The sequence below is a fragment of the Nanorana parkeri genome, unplaced genomic scaffold (genome assembly GCF_000935625.1).
Source record: "Nanorana parkeri isolate BGI_ZX_2015 unplaced genomic scaffold, ASM93562v1 scaffold1739, whole genome shotgun sequence".
NCBI lineage: Eukaryota > Metazoa > Chordata > Amphibia > Anura > Dicroglossidae > Nanorana > Nanorana parkeri.
Genome location: NW_017308007.1, coordinates 88,425 through 103,959, shown reverse-complemented (window position 1 = coordinate 103,959; position 15,535 = coordinate 88,425). Strand labels below are relative to the sequence as shown.

Here is a 15,535-nt window from a genome sequence, read left to right as displayed (position 1 = left end):
ATAATTGATATGATACCTTACGTACACTAAGAGCTCCATATAAGGGCTGAGTGTAGATGGGGGAAAATAGTTGAATTTAGGTAACAGCCTGGTAGGTAGCATAGGGCTTAGTGCTAAGGTATATACGATTAATTCCCTAGGAATCTCCAAGTTGGGACGTTGTGAGTTTATTAAGTTATCTATTATACCGCCCCCCCCCCCCACCCGGGGGGGGGGGTCATGCGGCGGCCTAAGAGTGCAGGTGGGGCACGTGGGGGCTCAGTGTGGTGGCCTTCTTTCTGTAGGGCTCTTCATATGGGAGAGCAGGACAGATGGCGGCCACATGGAGTAGCCACGTCCCCTACGAAGTGCGACAATAGCTCTGAGGAGCTCGCACTAATCCAGTATCTGGACTTAGGTAATGGATACACAAGGTGTATACATTGCCTGTTAAGAATTACATTGTTAATGTTTTTTAAATATATGGGTTTTTTTCCCCTCGTCTATATATGTCTAATTTTCTCTTTTCCCTTAATGCCTTTGCTCCCTTTGTCCCTGGGGGAGGTCCGGTACTAACAGTGGTGGTAAAGATATGCCTTATTTATGAATGCCGATGGCAAAATATAGTGTACTGGCGTATAATGTCAGAGGCCTCAACATGCCTGCAAAGAGGCACCAGCTGATGCACGAATTGCGGCAAGCTAACTGTGATATAGCCTTTTTGCAGGAAACGCATTTATCCCATCACACTCATGTGCGTTTATCTTCCCTGCACTATCCTTTATGGTACTATAGCACCTCGGATTCAAGTAATTCCAGGGGAGTTGCAATCGGCATCCATAAAAACGTTAAATTTAAACACATCCACAGTTGTAGATCCTAACGGGAGATATATTTTTCTAAAAGGGACAATCGACAACCACTTGTTCACATTTGCCTCAATATACGCCCTTAATAAAGCCCCAACCACGTTTTTATGTAGAACGCTCCATCAATTGATGGACTATCAAGAAGGTACAATAGTCCTTGCAGGAGATCTTAATATTCATATGGATCCATCTCTTGATTTATCTTCGGGACGTTCCCATATATCTTTTAAACGACTTAAAACTTTTAAAGCACTCTTACATACGTCACAATTGATGGATGTTTGGAGGGTATTTCATCCACTAGAGAGGGACTATACCGCCTATTCATCGGTGCATGATACGTACACGCGGTTAGATTACATATTTATAGATCACTACCACCTCGGGATTATACAAGATATAACTATTCTCACTGCTACCCTCTCGGACCATGCTCCAGTGAGGGTCACTTTGAGGCTGCCAGGAGATAAACGTTCACCTCCTGTATGGAGGTTAAACGAATCCTTACTGCGGGATAATAAGATTAGGTCTGACCTTACAAAAGAACTACATTATTATTTTTCTGAGAATACTGAAGGGGGGATGCCACCAGGCATAGCTTGGGAGGTGCATAAGGCAACAATAAGGGGAATAATTATCTCCCAGGGCTCCTATAAAAAGAAGAAACATACTTTGAAAGTGATAGAACTTTCAAACAAAGTTGCAGCATTAGAGCAAATCCATAAGGGAACGCTGACAGCCTCGGCCCTTATGGATCTGACGAAAGTGAGGGAAGAATTAAAAAGGGAGGTAGATGCAAAATATAAGAGATCTCTTAACTATCTCTCCCAGCGGTCTTACAAACTGGGTAATAAACCAGGAAAAGCCCTCGCTAGATTGCTGAAAGATAAACAACGCACACATTTCGTGGCAAAAATAAAAACTAAACAGGATGATATGGTATATACAACACCTGCCATCTCTAGTGTTTTTAAAGAATTCTACTCATCCTTATATCATGTGAGACCTGAATCTGCCTCCCAAACCAAAGACCAACATTTAACTCGCATTCAGACCTACTTAACATCAATTACGGTACCTGCCATTTCTATGGCCTCTATGGAGTCCCTGGAATCCCCTATAAATGTAGAAGAAATTCAGCAGGCTATGGCCAATATGGCAAGTGGGAAAAGCCCAGGGCCAGATGGTTACACAATACACTATTACAAAATATTTAAACATAGTCTACTTCCTCACTTATGTAAATACTTTAACTCACTCCTGAATGGAGAGCCACCAGTGCCAACTACACTACACGTGCACATATCAGTATTTCCTAAAGGAGGCAAGGATTTAACCACTTGTAGCAGCTATAGGCCGATATCATTACTTAATACCGACATTAAAGTATATGCTAAAGTCTTGGCCAATAGACTTAGCGGCCTGATGCCACATTTAATAACATCAGATCAAACAGGTTTTATACACGGTAGGGAGGCAAGAGATAGCACCCAAAGAGCAATTAGCTTAATTCATTATACCTCCACCTCTTCAAACCATACCTTGTTTCTGTCTACGGACGCAGAAAAAGCGTTCGACAGAGTGGATTGGGATTACCTGAGGGCTACCTTACAAGCAGTAGGGATGGGACCTAGATTTCTGACAGGGATAATGGCCCTATATAAGAACCCCACCTCCCAAATCGAGGTAAATGGCCATCTTTCAAACAACTTTACTCTGCACAATGGTACACGTCAAGGATGTCCGCTATCCCCATTATTATTTACTTTAACATTAGAGCCTCTTCTCATTTCCATAAGATATAATGGTAATATTTCAGGTATTACAGTAGGTACTATAGAACATAAACTAGCCGCCTACGCGGATGATATTCTTTTTTTTATTCAACAACCCCAGATTTCGCTCCCATCACTGCTACAAGAATTTGAATCCTTTAGTCAAATATCAAATTTTAAAATTAACCTGTCAAAATCTGAAATCCTAAATATCTCTACACCAGGCCATATTGCTTCCTCCCTGAAAGAAACACTGCCCTTTGGTTGGCGGAGTCATAAAATCCAATATCTAGGTATTTTCCTCACCTCTAGTTGTCGGTCGCTATATCTGGAAACGGTCTTCCGCTAGGATCTCATATGGAGTCCTTAGGAGGACCCGAGGCCAGGGAGGATTAGCACTACCAGATTTTAAATGTTATTACCAGGCTGTTGCACTTAATAGAATGCTGGACCTACATTACCACACTAAAACAAAAAAATGGGTTGAACTAGAGAACGCACTTGCTGCTCAAACTATATCAACTATTTGTTGGATACCACAGGAATATCAGAAATTACACTCTTTAATATCACCTCTCACTCGTCACACCTTATTTATATGGAATTCACTATATGCCCGGCTGATAGGCCAATAAAATTCACCTATAATGCCAGTGAATGATCACGTATTCTTCCCACCGGGACTATACAATACAGGTTATCTTAAATGGTCGACACACTCCACTTTAAAACTTTTTCAAGTATGTGACGGAAACAGGTCACGCTCACTAGATTCCCTTAGAGGACAATGGGGGACTTATCCATTAGACACGTGGAGACATAGACAACTATCCCATTTTATTTCGTCACTCACAAGGCCACTACGTACAATTTTGGATCTTACACCTTTGGAAAAAATATTTTCTTTACTTGACCCCCCACGCCACGGGATATCCCAACTTTATAGGATTCTATTAGAATGCCAATCTAACTCTTTTCCATCATACCTGGAACAATGGGAGCAGGAGTTGGAGACCACTTGGACGGACGTACAGAAACAAAAAATAATTAGCTATAGACCTTCTTTTTGAGGAAGTCACCTGACGAAACGCGTCAAGGAGGGCAGATGCTAGTTTGTTAGACACGAGATTTTTATGCTTGTTCCTGAGCTGCTCTAGCCGGCCGGAATTTTTTGCCTTGTGAGCCGTATTGGAATAAAAGTTTATGGTTTTACATACTACGCTATGAAGGGTCTCTTCTTTGTTCGTCTCTAAAACCCTGTGGGACCACGACAAAGCACTTTGCCAACACCGCGTCTAAAAGGATCGATCTCCTCATCCCTGAGATACAGCCAGCGATATAGGGGAGAAAGCCAAGTGTTCGCCTGCCGGGACCCGTAGAGAATACGTTTGCGCTCAAGTCCAACTACGCTATTACTCACTAAGAGCTCTTTTGACCAACTTCTATTTGGTGAGTACCCACCCGAGAGGGGCAGTTCGGACCACCTGTAAATACACTACTATCCTTGTTTGCACACGGTGTTCACCGTTCACCGAACTTTCTCCATAGGGAACACTTTTTGATGTTTCACAAGATTTTTATATGACTTCATCGGACAATTTGATTGTTTTTTATGTTTTATCCCTATTACAGCACTTTTGTATTGGTTCATTAATCACATCTAATACATATTAATAGGCTCCAGGCCGACTCGCCTGAAAACCTAGTTTTCACCTTTTATACACATTCGCTTTTTATTTTTATTGATTACCGTAGGGATTTCTTTAATCCCCATTTCAGAGCTGCTCTGGGTTTACCAGATTTATTCACTATTTCCAAATATTTAATTATTTATTTATTTATTCCTTCTATACTACCTCCCTCCAGAAGCGCAGACTATCTATTTACAAAAAATAATTAGCCTTGACTTTAATACATGCGGCAAAGACCTTAATACCGTTATATTAGAACAAAAATACTATTCCAACTACGAGAGACTGGTATAAAAGAGTAGATTACTACAGAGTAATGGAGGAACTGACGTCTCTACAGAGGGACACTTTTGAAAAATTTGAGTCAAGATGGCAACCGTGGAATAACTTCATACGAACATCTGGAACCCATAGGACACAGGACGGAACTGTTCTAACAAATAACAGAAGGGATATTGTGTCATGACAGGACAGAATAGGAGTACTCAGAGTCAGGAAAAAAATAAATTTAAAATTGAAGGTTAAGGCACTTGCAAGGGACTTAAGATAGGAGTACCGGACTCCCAATTCCCCCTCCTCTCCCCCACTTGTCCCTCTTTTCTTTTTCTTTCTCTTTTTCTTTCTTTTTTGTAACGTCTTGGTTAACCTGTATTACATGGTACCCGCCAGCGACGTTTCTGCCTACATAAGGTACATGAATAGCCGACCCTCCTCTCCACATTTTGAAATGTTGAAGGGAAGGGATATGGAAATGACGATTGCATGGCTGTGCTATTTGTATGTGTTAATTTTGTTTATTGAAGAAAATTAATAAAAATTGAATATTAAAAAAAATACAGATTTGCACATTAAAAAAATTATCTAAGAGGCTAAAACTGCGGTAATTGCTTTGATAAATTCCCCCCAGTATTGTTGTGTGTGGTGAGATCTGCACCAACACAAGGTATGTGCAGTCCCGGATGAGCAACACAGCATATCCATAGCAGCTTTACTATAAAGTCACTTGCTGATTTATTTCATTCAGTAATTACCATGCCCCTGAGACCTTATTGTCAGCTAAAAAGTCTGCTTCTGTTTTCTTTGGCTAAGTATGGATTGCCCTGGCAAGTAAGAGCCAGTACTGGCCTATGGGTGCTCCAGAACCAGATATAAACTTTATTTACTCATATAAGGTGTCCTGATGCCAAATTAGCATGATGACTATTGCGTCGATCATGAGGATACGTTAGAGCAACAAACCTTGTCTTGAATGGGTATATATTCCTCCCAGTATATGGCCTTTTTAACTGCCCTGATTAGGGGATGACTAAAGGCCCACGGTAAGGGAATCCTTGCCAGTGAATTATAACCTAAGATGTATGCTGGCGATACTCTGTAACTGACTGCCTTAGGGCTAGAGGGGAATTTGTGGCGGATGCAGCTGCTTGACTGGGCTAGTAATTGACAGTTCATAAAGTACATCGCCTCTGTTTAAGACTTCAGACCTCTACCTTTTTGCCTCTTTATTTACTACTGCACCTGCAGGGGAAACTTGCCACAGCATCCTGCCAGATGATCGCAGGCCCAGCACTGCTCACAAGGTTGTACTTTTCTTGTAATGTGTTCAGATACTGTAGCAGCTTACTCTGGCTTTGTGGAGCAGTGCTAGCAATAGGGCTGGAGAGAGTATAATCCAGAAATCCATGCATATGCACTCTGAGAAGCAGCAGTGGCAAAGGGCTGGGGAGATTTACAATTTATTAACCCCTACATATGCCCTCCGAGAAACAGTGCTCACAATAGAGCTGAAAATATTTAAATTTAATTGTGCCATTGCATGTGCACTTTTTTTTCTACCTACCTGACCCTCACCTTATAGAATGTAGCCGGTCTCTTGGGGGAAGGGGTTAGTGTCATCTGGGGATTGAACACATGGTCCAACCTTTGCTGTCACAGATAAGCTGAAGAGGATTGATATGATTAAATATGATTAAATAGTATCTGTCAGAACCAGCTGGACACTAACAATGCTGTGTACATGGTAGCCACATACTCGCCTTCGGGGCAATGAAGGGGTATAGCACAATGCTGTATACATGAGGCAATAAAAGGATTACAGTATATGAGGCAGAATAAGCCTGCAAATGAGGCAACGACTCCATAAAATATATATTAAATATTAACCGCGCTGATGAACCACAGGTGGCAGAAAAAATACTCACATGAAAGGCACCCAAAGAGTTAAGGCACAAGATTGAAGCTTTGAAGCTGACAGAGTTCGCAAACAACAGATTTCTGTAAGATCCAAGTAAAGCTTTAGTAGCAGAGCTATAAGTGCTAGCAGTCTGCACTCAGCAAGCACCTGCAAAATTAAAGCACCACAAGCAAACTAATGGATTTTTAGTGGAAAACCTGCAAGCTTCAACTAAGGCAGGGGTGTCAAACTCAATTTAATCGCGGGCCGCATCAACATTATGGTTGCCCTCAAAGGTATCTGTAAGACTATATAAATGTATCTAATCTGTATCATAATTGCCTTAGCATTCGATTATCACTGGTTTTAGTAATAACTTAATACCTAGATCTGAAAGTAGAAGTCTAGAAAATGGCCTGGTGGGCCGGATTCAGCCCCTGGGCCTTGAGTTTGACTCATGTGAACTAAGGCATTAGTAGCACCACAGAATAGCATACTTCCTTGCAATGCACCTGTAAGGTTTAAGCACACATGGACAACTGAATAGATCTAGAGGCATAATAACAGATATTCAAAGATTCAGCCAGAGCAAAGCAGGACTGCAAAGCCATAGGAAATAGTAGCATATTCACTACTTAAACTAATTGTAGGAAAATGGAGTGGATCCTACTTGTCATCTTGGCATGCATGTGATCATTCCAGTACAACCATAGTTTCTGATGATGCAGCTGAGTCATGGTTTCTTCGAAATCAGAAGACCAGGAGCAAACAGGTGTCTTCAACATGCCGCAATGATAGAGGAAGAATCCGAATATGAAAGGACCCCAAGAGACCATTTCCTGCACCAGAAACTCTGAACATATGGGGGAGGCTTCCCATCTGAACAAAGGGAACTTCACAACAAGGAGAGGCTGAACCTGTGCGGCAGGCCAGAAACAACCGGCAAGGTGAGGGTAAAAATCAAAAATATTCTTAGTATAACCAGCTTGAGCAGTGAGGACAGAAAAAGTATGGTAGCCTTGGGAGGCGTGTTTTAATTTATAGTATAACTGGACCTGTGATTAGGTGAGGGGCGGTACAGTCAGTGCATTGTGGTACATGGCAATCCTTGAAAATAATTTACACAGACTGAGTAGAACCTCTAGAATCAAATGCTTTTAGCTAGTGTTTGATCATTGTCTGATGCTGTACATTAGTCATTCGTTTAGTTCCGAATTGAAATTGGGATGCATGTGAATTATGAATGAAAAACTAACAAATCTAAACGTATCCAGAATTATTTCCAAATGTCATTTTGAATGAATTTTATATTGTTAAACATTAAAAAAAACAGCATGAAGTGCCCTCCCCAATTCATACCAGACCCTTTAGTCTGGTAGGAATTTTACTGGAGACACCAACGCCAAAAAAGCGTAGGGGCCCCCCTAAAAACCCTTATCAAACCTTTGATCCGAGCAGCAGCCTAGCAGAGCACCATGCCAGTTCAAATGCCCTCAACATGGGGAGGGTGCTTTGCCAGGGGGGGTCCCCGACTGATTTGAATGGGGTCATATCCTTTTGCACAAGCGGAAACACGCGCAACTTGCCGGCCGCGTTTGGGGTGCCAATAGAAATTAATGGCACCGCAAGTGCGTTAAGCGTTCTTGGAACGCGCAGGTGTAAACCAGACCTTAGTATTTGAGGTAACGTGCGTAGGGCGGAGCTTAGGAACAGTGTGCACGAGTGAAGATTGCTTTCTGTGCAGCATCTGTGATTCAGAAGGGATTGATATTTTACCGTTGTGTGCGAGTACGAGTACTTGCCCAAATACTTGGAATCGGCACCGATATCGATACTAGTATCGGTATCGGTGCATCCCTAGTTGTGATTCCTCTTTTTTATGTGAGTAAATCTTAAATATTAGAAGCATTTTAATGGTGTGCGCTATGGTGTTTGTTTGATCCTTTGAATGAGAGCAGCTGATACAGAGGAGAGTGGTGTACAGCAATTGGGAGTGACAGGTGTAATCCTGCCAGCTGGAGGACGAAGGAGGGGACAGGAAGTTACAAGAAACCTATTGTGAGAAGATCTCTGTGCAGCGGTGGACACGGAGGAGACCAGTTTTGCAAAAGGGAATCTGCTATATCAGACTTTTTGTCAGAAGGTCTCATGGGCAGGTGAAAGACTGTCAAAAGAGTGGATTCACAGGGAAAAGTGGAGGTTTTGGAGTTTGGAACAGTGTTTGTAGCAGTGGTGGTGGAGTGTTGAAAAGTTGGGTAATTAAATTCACAGGGAGACGCATATTCACCTTTTGGGCACCATTGGAGGAGTTTTACTTTAGAGACACTATTGATGCTGGGCTTATAGACTTACAGATGACCACTTATTGATGATCACATCTTTATTTGGATTTGCACATTTTTTTCACTAAGGTATTAAGTTTATAATGTGATGATGAATTGATTAATGATATTTTATAAACCTAACAAAATAAGTAATCGTTTTTCTCCCAAGGGCCGGAATAAAGGCCCTGATCCTCAGTCCTGCGGCAGTCAGCGTTCACCTCTCTCTCCCTTCGCTCTGGCTGTGGAATGTCTCTCTGCACCCTCACGGCTAATGCAAGTTAATGAACCTGCATTAGACGTTATGACGTCAGAGGTCCTTAGACCACCGAATCCCAGAGCAGAAGAGGCTGAAAGGACTGGTCTAGCAGCTAGACTGAAGATCAGGCGAGTATATTTTCTTTATTTGCACCCCAGAACAAAACGAGCAGTTAACCCTTGCAATGTAGGGGTAGCCCCACTGCAAGCGTTAGTTCTTTAACCAGTTGACATCGGCGGTGTTAAACCCCCTTCCCATCCAGGCCATTTTTCAGTATTCAGCGCTGCGGTACTTTGACTGACATTTATTCCGTCACGCAACGCTGTACTGAAATGAATTTTATATCATTTTTTGGGGAAAGATAGAGCTTTCTTTTGGTGGTATTTATTCACCACTGGTTTTTATTTTATTTTTTACAATATTAACCTCTTGCCGTCCGCCCGTTAAGAAAAAACGGACGGACGGCAGACTTTCATAACAATCCCCCTATATAATAGCAATACCCGCCAATGCTGCAGTGCCGTTCGTCCGTTTTTTTACAACTGGCGGACGGCAACCGGTTAAAATCCTGGAGTTCCTCTTTAAATTGTACAAAGAACCAATGCTTTCAAGACTTTCAACTGAATATATCAAAGTGACAAGCTCTGTACTAGTTAGGTGCTATTGGTGTAGCCTACTTTAATTTGTATTAATCTTAAGTATTAAATAGCCAGTAATGGAGAAGACAGCTAAGGGAGAGTTGCATGTTAAGCAGTTTTGGGATTTCAAAACCAATATGCAAAATATTGTCTGTGATTTTTTTTTTGTCATATATTCTAGCTTGGACAATGTTATCACACAGTTACCAACAAAGTATACTTTTGTGTATTCTCTTTGTCATTTATGCCGACTTTTTTTTTTTTGCACCAAGGTGTTTAGACACATTGGGGTTTATTTGTCAAAAGAATAGAGCATGCTCATTTTGTAAAGTGTATGTAAATGAGTGAGGAAAAGCTGAGTTTGCTTCAGTCATCCAATCATGTTCACGCAAATATGTTTTTTCTTGTTTAGCTAACAATTTAATGTAACTGTGTTGTAATGTAAATGTTTTACAGTCATGACACAATTATGTTTCAGCTGTATTGAGGTAATGTCTATATGTTACAGTCAATAAACAAGACATATAATTTAACATAACTAGCTATTTAGTATTGTCTATTATTCATACCTTGTGGGTACTGAGTGGAAGAAGAAATTAAGCATTTTGTAATTGCTACAATCTATTCTTCTATGATTACTAGATTTTGTCATGGGCTAGATTGTGTTTTGATGTTGGTTTTCAACATACATTATAAAGATATGTAAAAATAAGAACAATTACATAAAAAGGGGGGATGGGGCAGAGAGAAATTAAGGGAAAAAGAGAGGAAAAAGGATTATAAACCACTAGGTCTTTACTGTTCTCAAGAAGCTATTAACTGCATCTGTACCATCATCGAATAAGATGGCGAGCAGCTAAATTAGAAGATATGTAATATTTGACCCAAGGTTCCTGTATTTTCAATAATTTAGATATTTTTTTTTCTCCCTGTTTAAACACATTGGACCGTGTTTTATAGGCTTTTCTGTCTTCCTCCAGATCAACTGTGGTTATAGGCTTCTGGTCATGGAGTTTCATGTATTTATTACAAGTGTATTTATAAGTGGCTTGCAAAAGTATTTACCCCCTTGGCAAGTTTCCCTCAAGAATTTCCATGTATTTAGCATCATCCATCATTCCTTCAGTTGTGACCAGCTTGCCAGTCCCTGCCAATGAAAAACATCCCCACAGTATGATTATGCCACCACCATGCTTCACTGTGGTGTTCTCGGGGTGATGAGCGGTCTTGGGTTTGCACCAGGCATAGCGTTTTCCTTGAAGCCCAAAAAGCTTGAGTTTAGTTTAATCTGTCCAGAGTACCTTCTTCCATATGTTTGGGTAGTATCCTAATCATCATTTTAGTGAACAACAAACCTGTTTGCTTATTTTTTTCTGTAAGCAATGTTTTTTTTTTCTGGCCACTCTTTTATGAAGGCCAGCTCTGTGGAGTGTATGGATTAAAGTGGTCCTATGGACAGATACTCCAATCTCCGCTTCAGAGCTTTGCAGCTCCCTCAGGATTATCTTTGGTCTCTTTGTTGCCTCTCCGAATAATGACCTCCATGCTCATCCAATGCTGTGAATGCTCATACCTGCTGGTTATATTTACTGTTGTGCATACTCTCCATTGATTGCTGAACCTCCACTGCTGTGAGAACGCCTCACTACTGATTAACATAAAACTGCTGTGTATACTCACCATCGCTGATCATTTGCACCTGACTCTCTACTTACTCCAGCTTGAACCCCACACTCCGTGGTCACCAAGCCTTCACCCCAGCGGGGAAATGATGTGAGGCAGCTCCCTCTCAGCCTCTCCTAAAAACGGGGCAAGCGAGGTGCAGCTGCCACTCTGATACCCGTACCCTAAAACCACAGTTGAGATCCATATAGTCTGTTAGTTCACCCGGACCGAACATTACAATGCCTGGTCTGTGAGTGTCAGAGATACGTGGGGCGACGCTGCGGTGTCCGTACCGAGTGCCGCCCTCCTCATCTCCGGTGGGTAGCTCCACCCCCTCCACTCAGCCGGCGGCTTAAAGCCACATAGTTTGAAAGTGCTCGGCGTCCTGTCAATCTTGATGAGAAGACGCTAAGGAATTTCCTCTCTGCAGCCGCATGCTGACACCTGTTACTGCCTCATATCAGCAGCTCTCCTCCGCTCTGCTGAATGATCCTGAGGATCCAGTGTGCGGGATTCCTGGTGCAGGGTCTTGCTGTTTTCCCTTCATCTTCTGATCTCCACCAGCCATCCATCCACTCCGGATCTCCCTTGTCAGCCTGCTCTACCCCACATTTGCTGCCAGCTGTTACACACAGTTGAAGCCGCCATCTGGGGTGAGCATCCCTCCTCGTACTTGCATGCATCCAACTCAGACCTGAGACTGAGGGGTTCCCCTAAGGAAACTGAAGGCTTACCTGTCTTGCTATTGGAGATTCCGTGTGCACTCAGCTACCACCACTTCTGCTAACCGCAAGTATACTACATGCTTTTACCAGTGTGCTTTCTGGGATAGAATGCATTCCATACAAAGTTATACGTTGGACAATTGCCGGGGTTAATGTGACTCCTTGTGCACACTGGAGACTACCACCACTTCTACTAAACGCTAGCATACTCTATGAATTAAGCGAGTATACTACTGGGGTTGAATGTAAACCATACGAAGTTCATTTCATTGGACAACTACAGGTGTTATGTGAGTCCCCCTGCTAAGGGTACATTAAAGTAATAAACTGTCATAATTCCTACAGAGGGCAGTTATACATGTATGATGTAATATAGGTTCCATTTGTCCCATTTTATTCAAAAACTGCAAGGAAGATGAATATAACATGTAAAAGCAGATGGGGGGCATTAATCTATCATTTACAGTAAGAGGTAACGTTTTCCATAAAAGATCACTTTTTAATGTTTTCAACAGATCTTGCAAAAAGAAAGGAGAGGAGCCGAACTTGATTACAGAAAAATGTTTGGAATGAATTGGCTAAAAGCAGGTGGAAGTAATAAAAGTGAATTCAATAATCCCTCTCTGACGTTTCTATTGGAACATCCACGATACACTGCTCTTATTGAAAGTAAGGGAAAACGATGTTTTTATAGTTCATTTACAATTCAGTTAATACCTTTATTTTAGCTGCGCACTGTTTAACCACAACATTTTTTTAAAACTCCATAATGAGTAATTAAGTTATCTCAGTTTTTCCTAACCAGACGTAAAGTGTACACGTTACATATTTGGTGTGGCTGCAGGTCAATATGAAACCTACAGTTTCTTAAAACTCATTCCGGTCCAGAAAAAGAACCACTGCTTGTCTCATTTTCTCTGGTCTGGAACGCACTGGAACACATGACAACGCACCAGAACGCACTGGACTCCACCTGAAGACCCATTTTAAGCTAGAAAAAACCCACAGCAAAAATGTCCATATCTGGTCTGGGCATGGTGTAAACATATCCTCAATATAGTCTTTGTCTTTACTTTTTATGAGTCTTCATTATAGCTCTCCTTACAGGCACCAATTAATTGTTCTCATGCCCCCCAAGTTTATGCCCTGTCTGTTTAGGCAAGGAAGGTGCAGCATTTAAATTGAATTGTCATTTCTCTTTCATGGCTTATTTATTCGGAAGAAGATAAATCATTAGTTACAGTATAAGAAATTAAGTATATTTAATAAATGTGTTACTTTTTGTAATTCTAAGATGGAGGGGCAATCTTCAAATTGTGACAAAGTCAACAAGGAAAGTCTTATCTAAAGACTTGCAGGGTTATTCACAAAAGGGTGAAGATTTTGGAGAAGGCAGGAGACGTGAACAATCTAGGACAACACAGCTAAACTGGAAAGTGAGCTGAATTGGAGAATTTTTAAAAAATCAGCTATTTTGTCCTAGATTGTTCTCCTGCCTTCTCCATACTCCTTCACCCTTTAGTGAATAACCATGTTGGATAATAATATATTTGAACAGTGTCTCTTGGAATCAGTTATATGTTTAACAATATAATTACTTGAACACAGTGCTCCTATTTAAATCATGTCTAGATAAAAGCTATCTAAATAAAATAAAAATCAGTAAAATCCTAGTGGATGAACAGTATAATAGCTGTACAACATTTTAAACAAATACAATTAGTAATAGGCAAATAAAAAACAATTCTGTGTGCAATCTTGGTAAAAACATTATCAAGGTGCAACATCAACTCAACTGTTGCAAGTATCCGTCTGTGATTAAATATAGTTCATGATATTTAGCAAATGTCCACCATGGTACAGTGTGCAAAACTCCCAATATTCAAAAATGTACATGACAACTTCACTGGGTAAACTCACTGGAGCAGGTTGAGATTGAATCAAAAAGGCTAGAAAGCACTATTCCCAAAATAGGGTAAACAAAATATCCACTCCTCCACCTCTTAAACCCTTTCTCTCTCTTAAATACTCTATGTGACGATAAGGGGGTCTGAGTCTGAATATTAAAAATAGAATTTGTTTGTTCCCCCAGTTCAGAGCACCTGCAGGGCTTCATTTAGTGATGTGACAGGCCCCCACCACATTCCACATTCCACAGAAGAGATGCTCTGGCTGTGATCTTTTATTGCCCAGTCCGAGTGGAATTCAAACATATCTCTGTAAGCTTTTATGGCGGTCATTAATAAAAGGCATGGCATTGTATATATATTGTGTCTCTTTTATTAAATCTTTTTCTGTATATTTTCTGCACCGTTTCTTTTATAAAGGACGATATAAAAAATCGCTAAGCTTATCTCTACGCTCTAAATACGAACTTAAAGTATCCTTGCTCTCTGAAGAGCGCTACTGTATAGTGAATCCTGTCATATTCCTGTCTTAGAGGACAGCAGCATCACAGGCATTGTTTAAGTGTTTAAATTGTTGCAGCATTTGCTGGGCGCGTTTTGTGTTCCGAAAAACACATGGTGGCAGTGGAAGTTTGTGGGTAACAGGTTAACTGCAGAGTTAACCAACCCTGGTGACGATCGCTCTCAGTCTGCTGGCCTGAGATTGTTGTCCTGCGAGCTGGGAAATCTCTGCGCAGGGTGAGGCTGAGAGTGGTATCGCCACGTCCTTCTGACGCTCACGCTCGGTTCAGACTTGTGTATGGTCACGTGGGATTTAAGTACAGCGGGTCTGGGCCGGGCGTACGTCACACTCTACATAAATGATATAAAAGAAGAAAAGGAAGACTCTCCAAAACCATTTAGTTTATTGAAGTTGATCTAACATTACTCACACTTTATAATTGTTGGGTTTCATGACAGACTAGATACAAAGTATACAATCATTAACAACCTTTATTATGCTTTTACCAGTTTTTGATGAGGAAATGCACAGTTGTAGAACTTTGAGGGGATTTTAATTGAGGGTTAATCTGATCTGTGTACATTGGTTAAGTTTACTTTGCCCTTGGGGTACTTTAGAGGCAAATGTTTTTAATATATTAAATGAACTTTGCACGATATTCTAATTATTCGAGTTTCACCTGTATCTATATATATAGATATAGATATATATAGTGCATGCAACTATACATAAATAACAATCTATAAATAAACAATATTGAAAATATACTCCATCACATTATTGTGGTGAAGATATAACGTAAGCCTAGAAAAAAAAATTTTTAATCATAGCAACAGATGTATAGTGGTGTAAACCTCCTATCAATATATATGCTTTCTAACACTCCCACTGAAACAGGAACCACTCCTCAGTCCAATGTATAATATACATAGACTGGATCCCTGTGTCTGTGATGATTTAATCAAAAGAAATAAATGAAAGTAATAGGGACCACTGGATGAATAATTTTAATGTTGGATACAGAAAAGAGA

General features: G+C 40.8%; 1 protein-coding gene across 1 annotated transcript in view; it reads left to right on the top strand.

The window, feature by feature from the left end:
* Positions 1–15,060, top strand: part of TBCE (tubulin folding cofactor E) — a 203,695-nt gene extending 188,635 nt beyond the window's left edge. The window contains exons 12-13 of the mRNA XM_018571352.1: positions 12,611–12,764; positions 15,014–15,060. Of these exons, the coding sequence (XP_018426854.1) occupies positions 12,611–12,764; positions 15,014–15,060 (201 nt within the window). The remainder of the gene's footprint in view (positions 1–12,610; positions 12,765–15,013) is intronic.
* Positions 15,061–15,535: the final 475 nt, after the last annotated feature.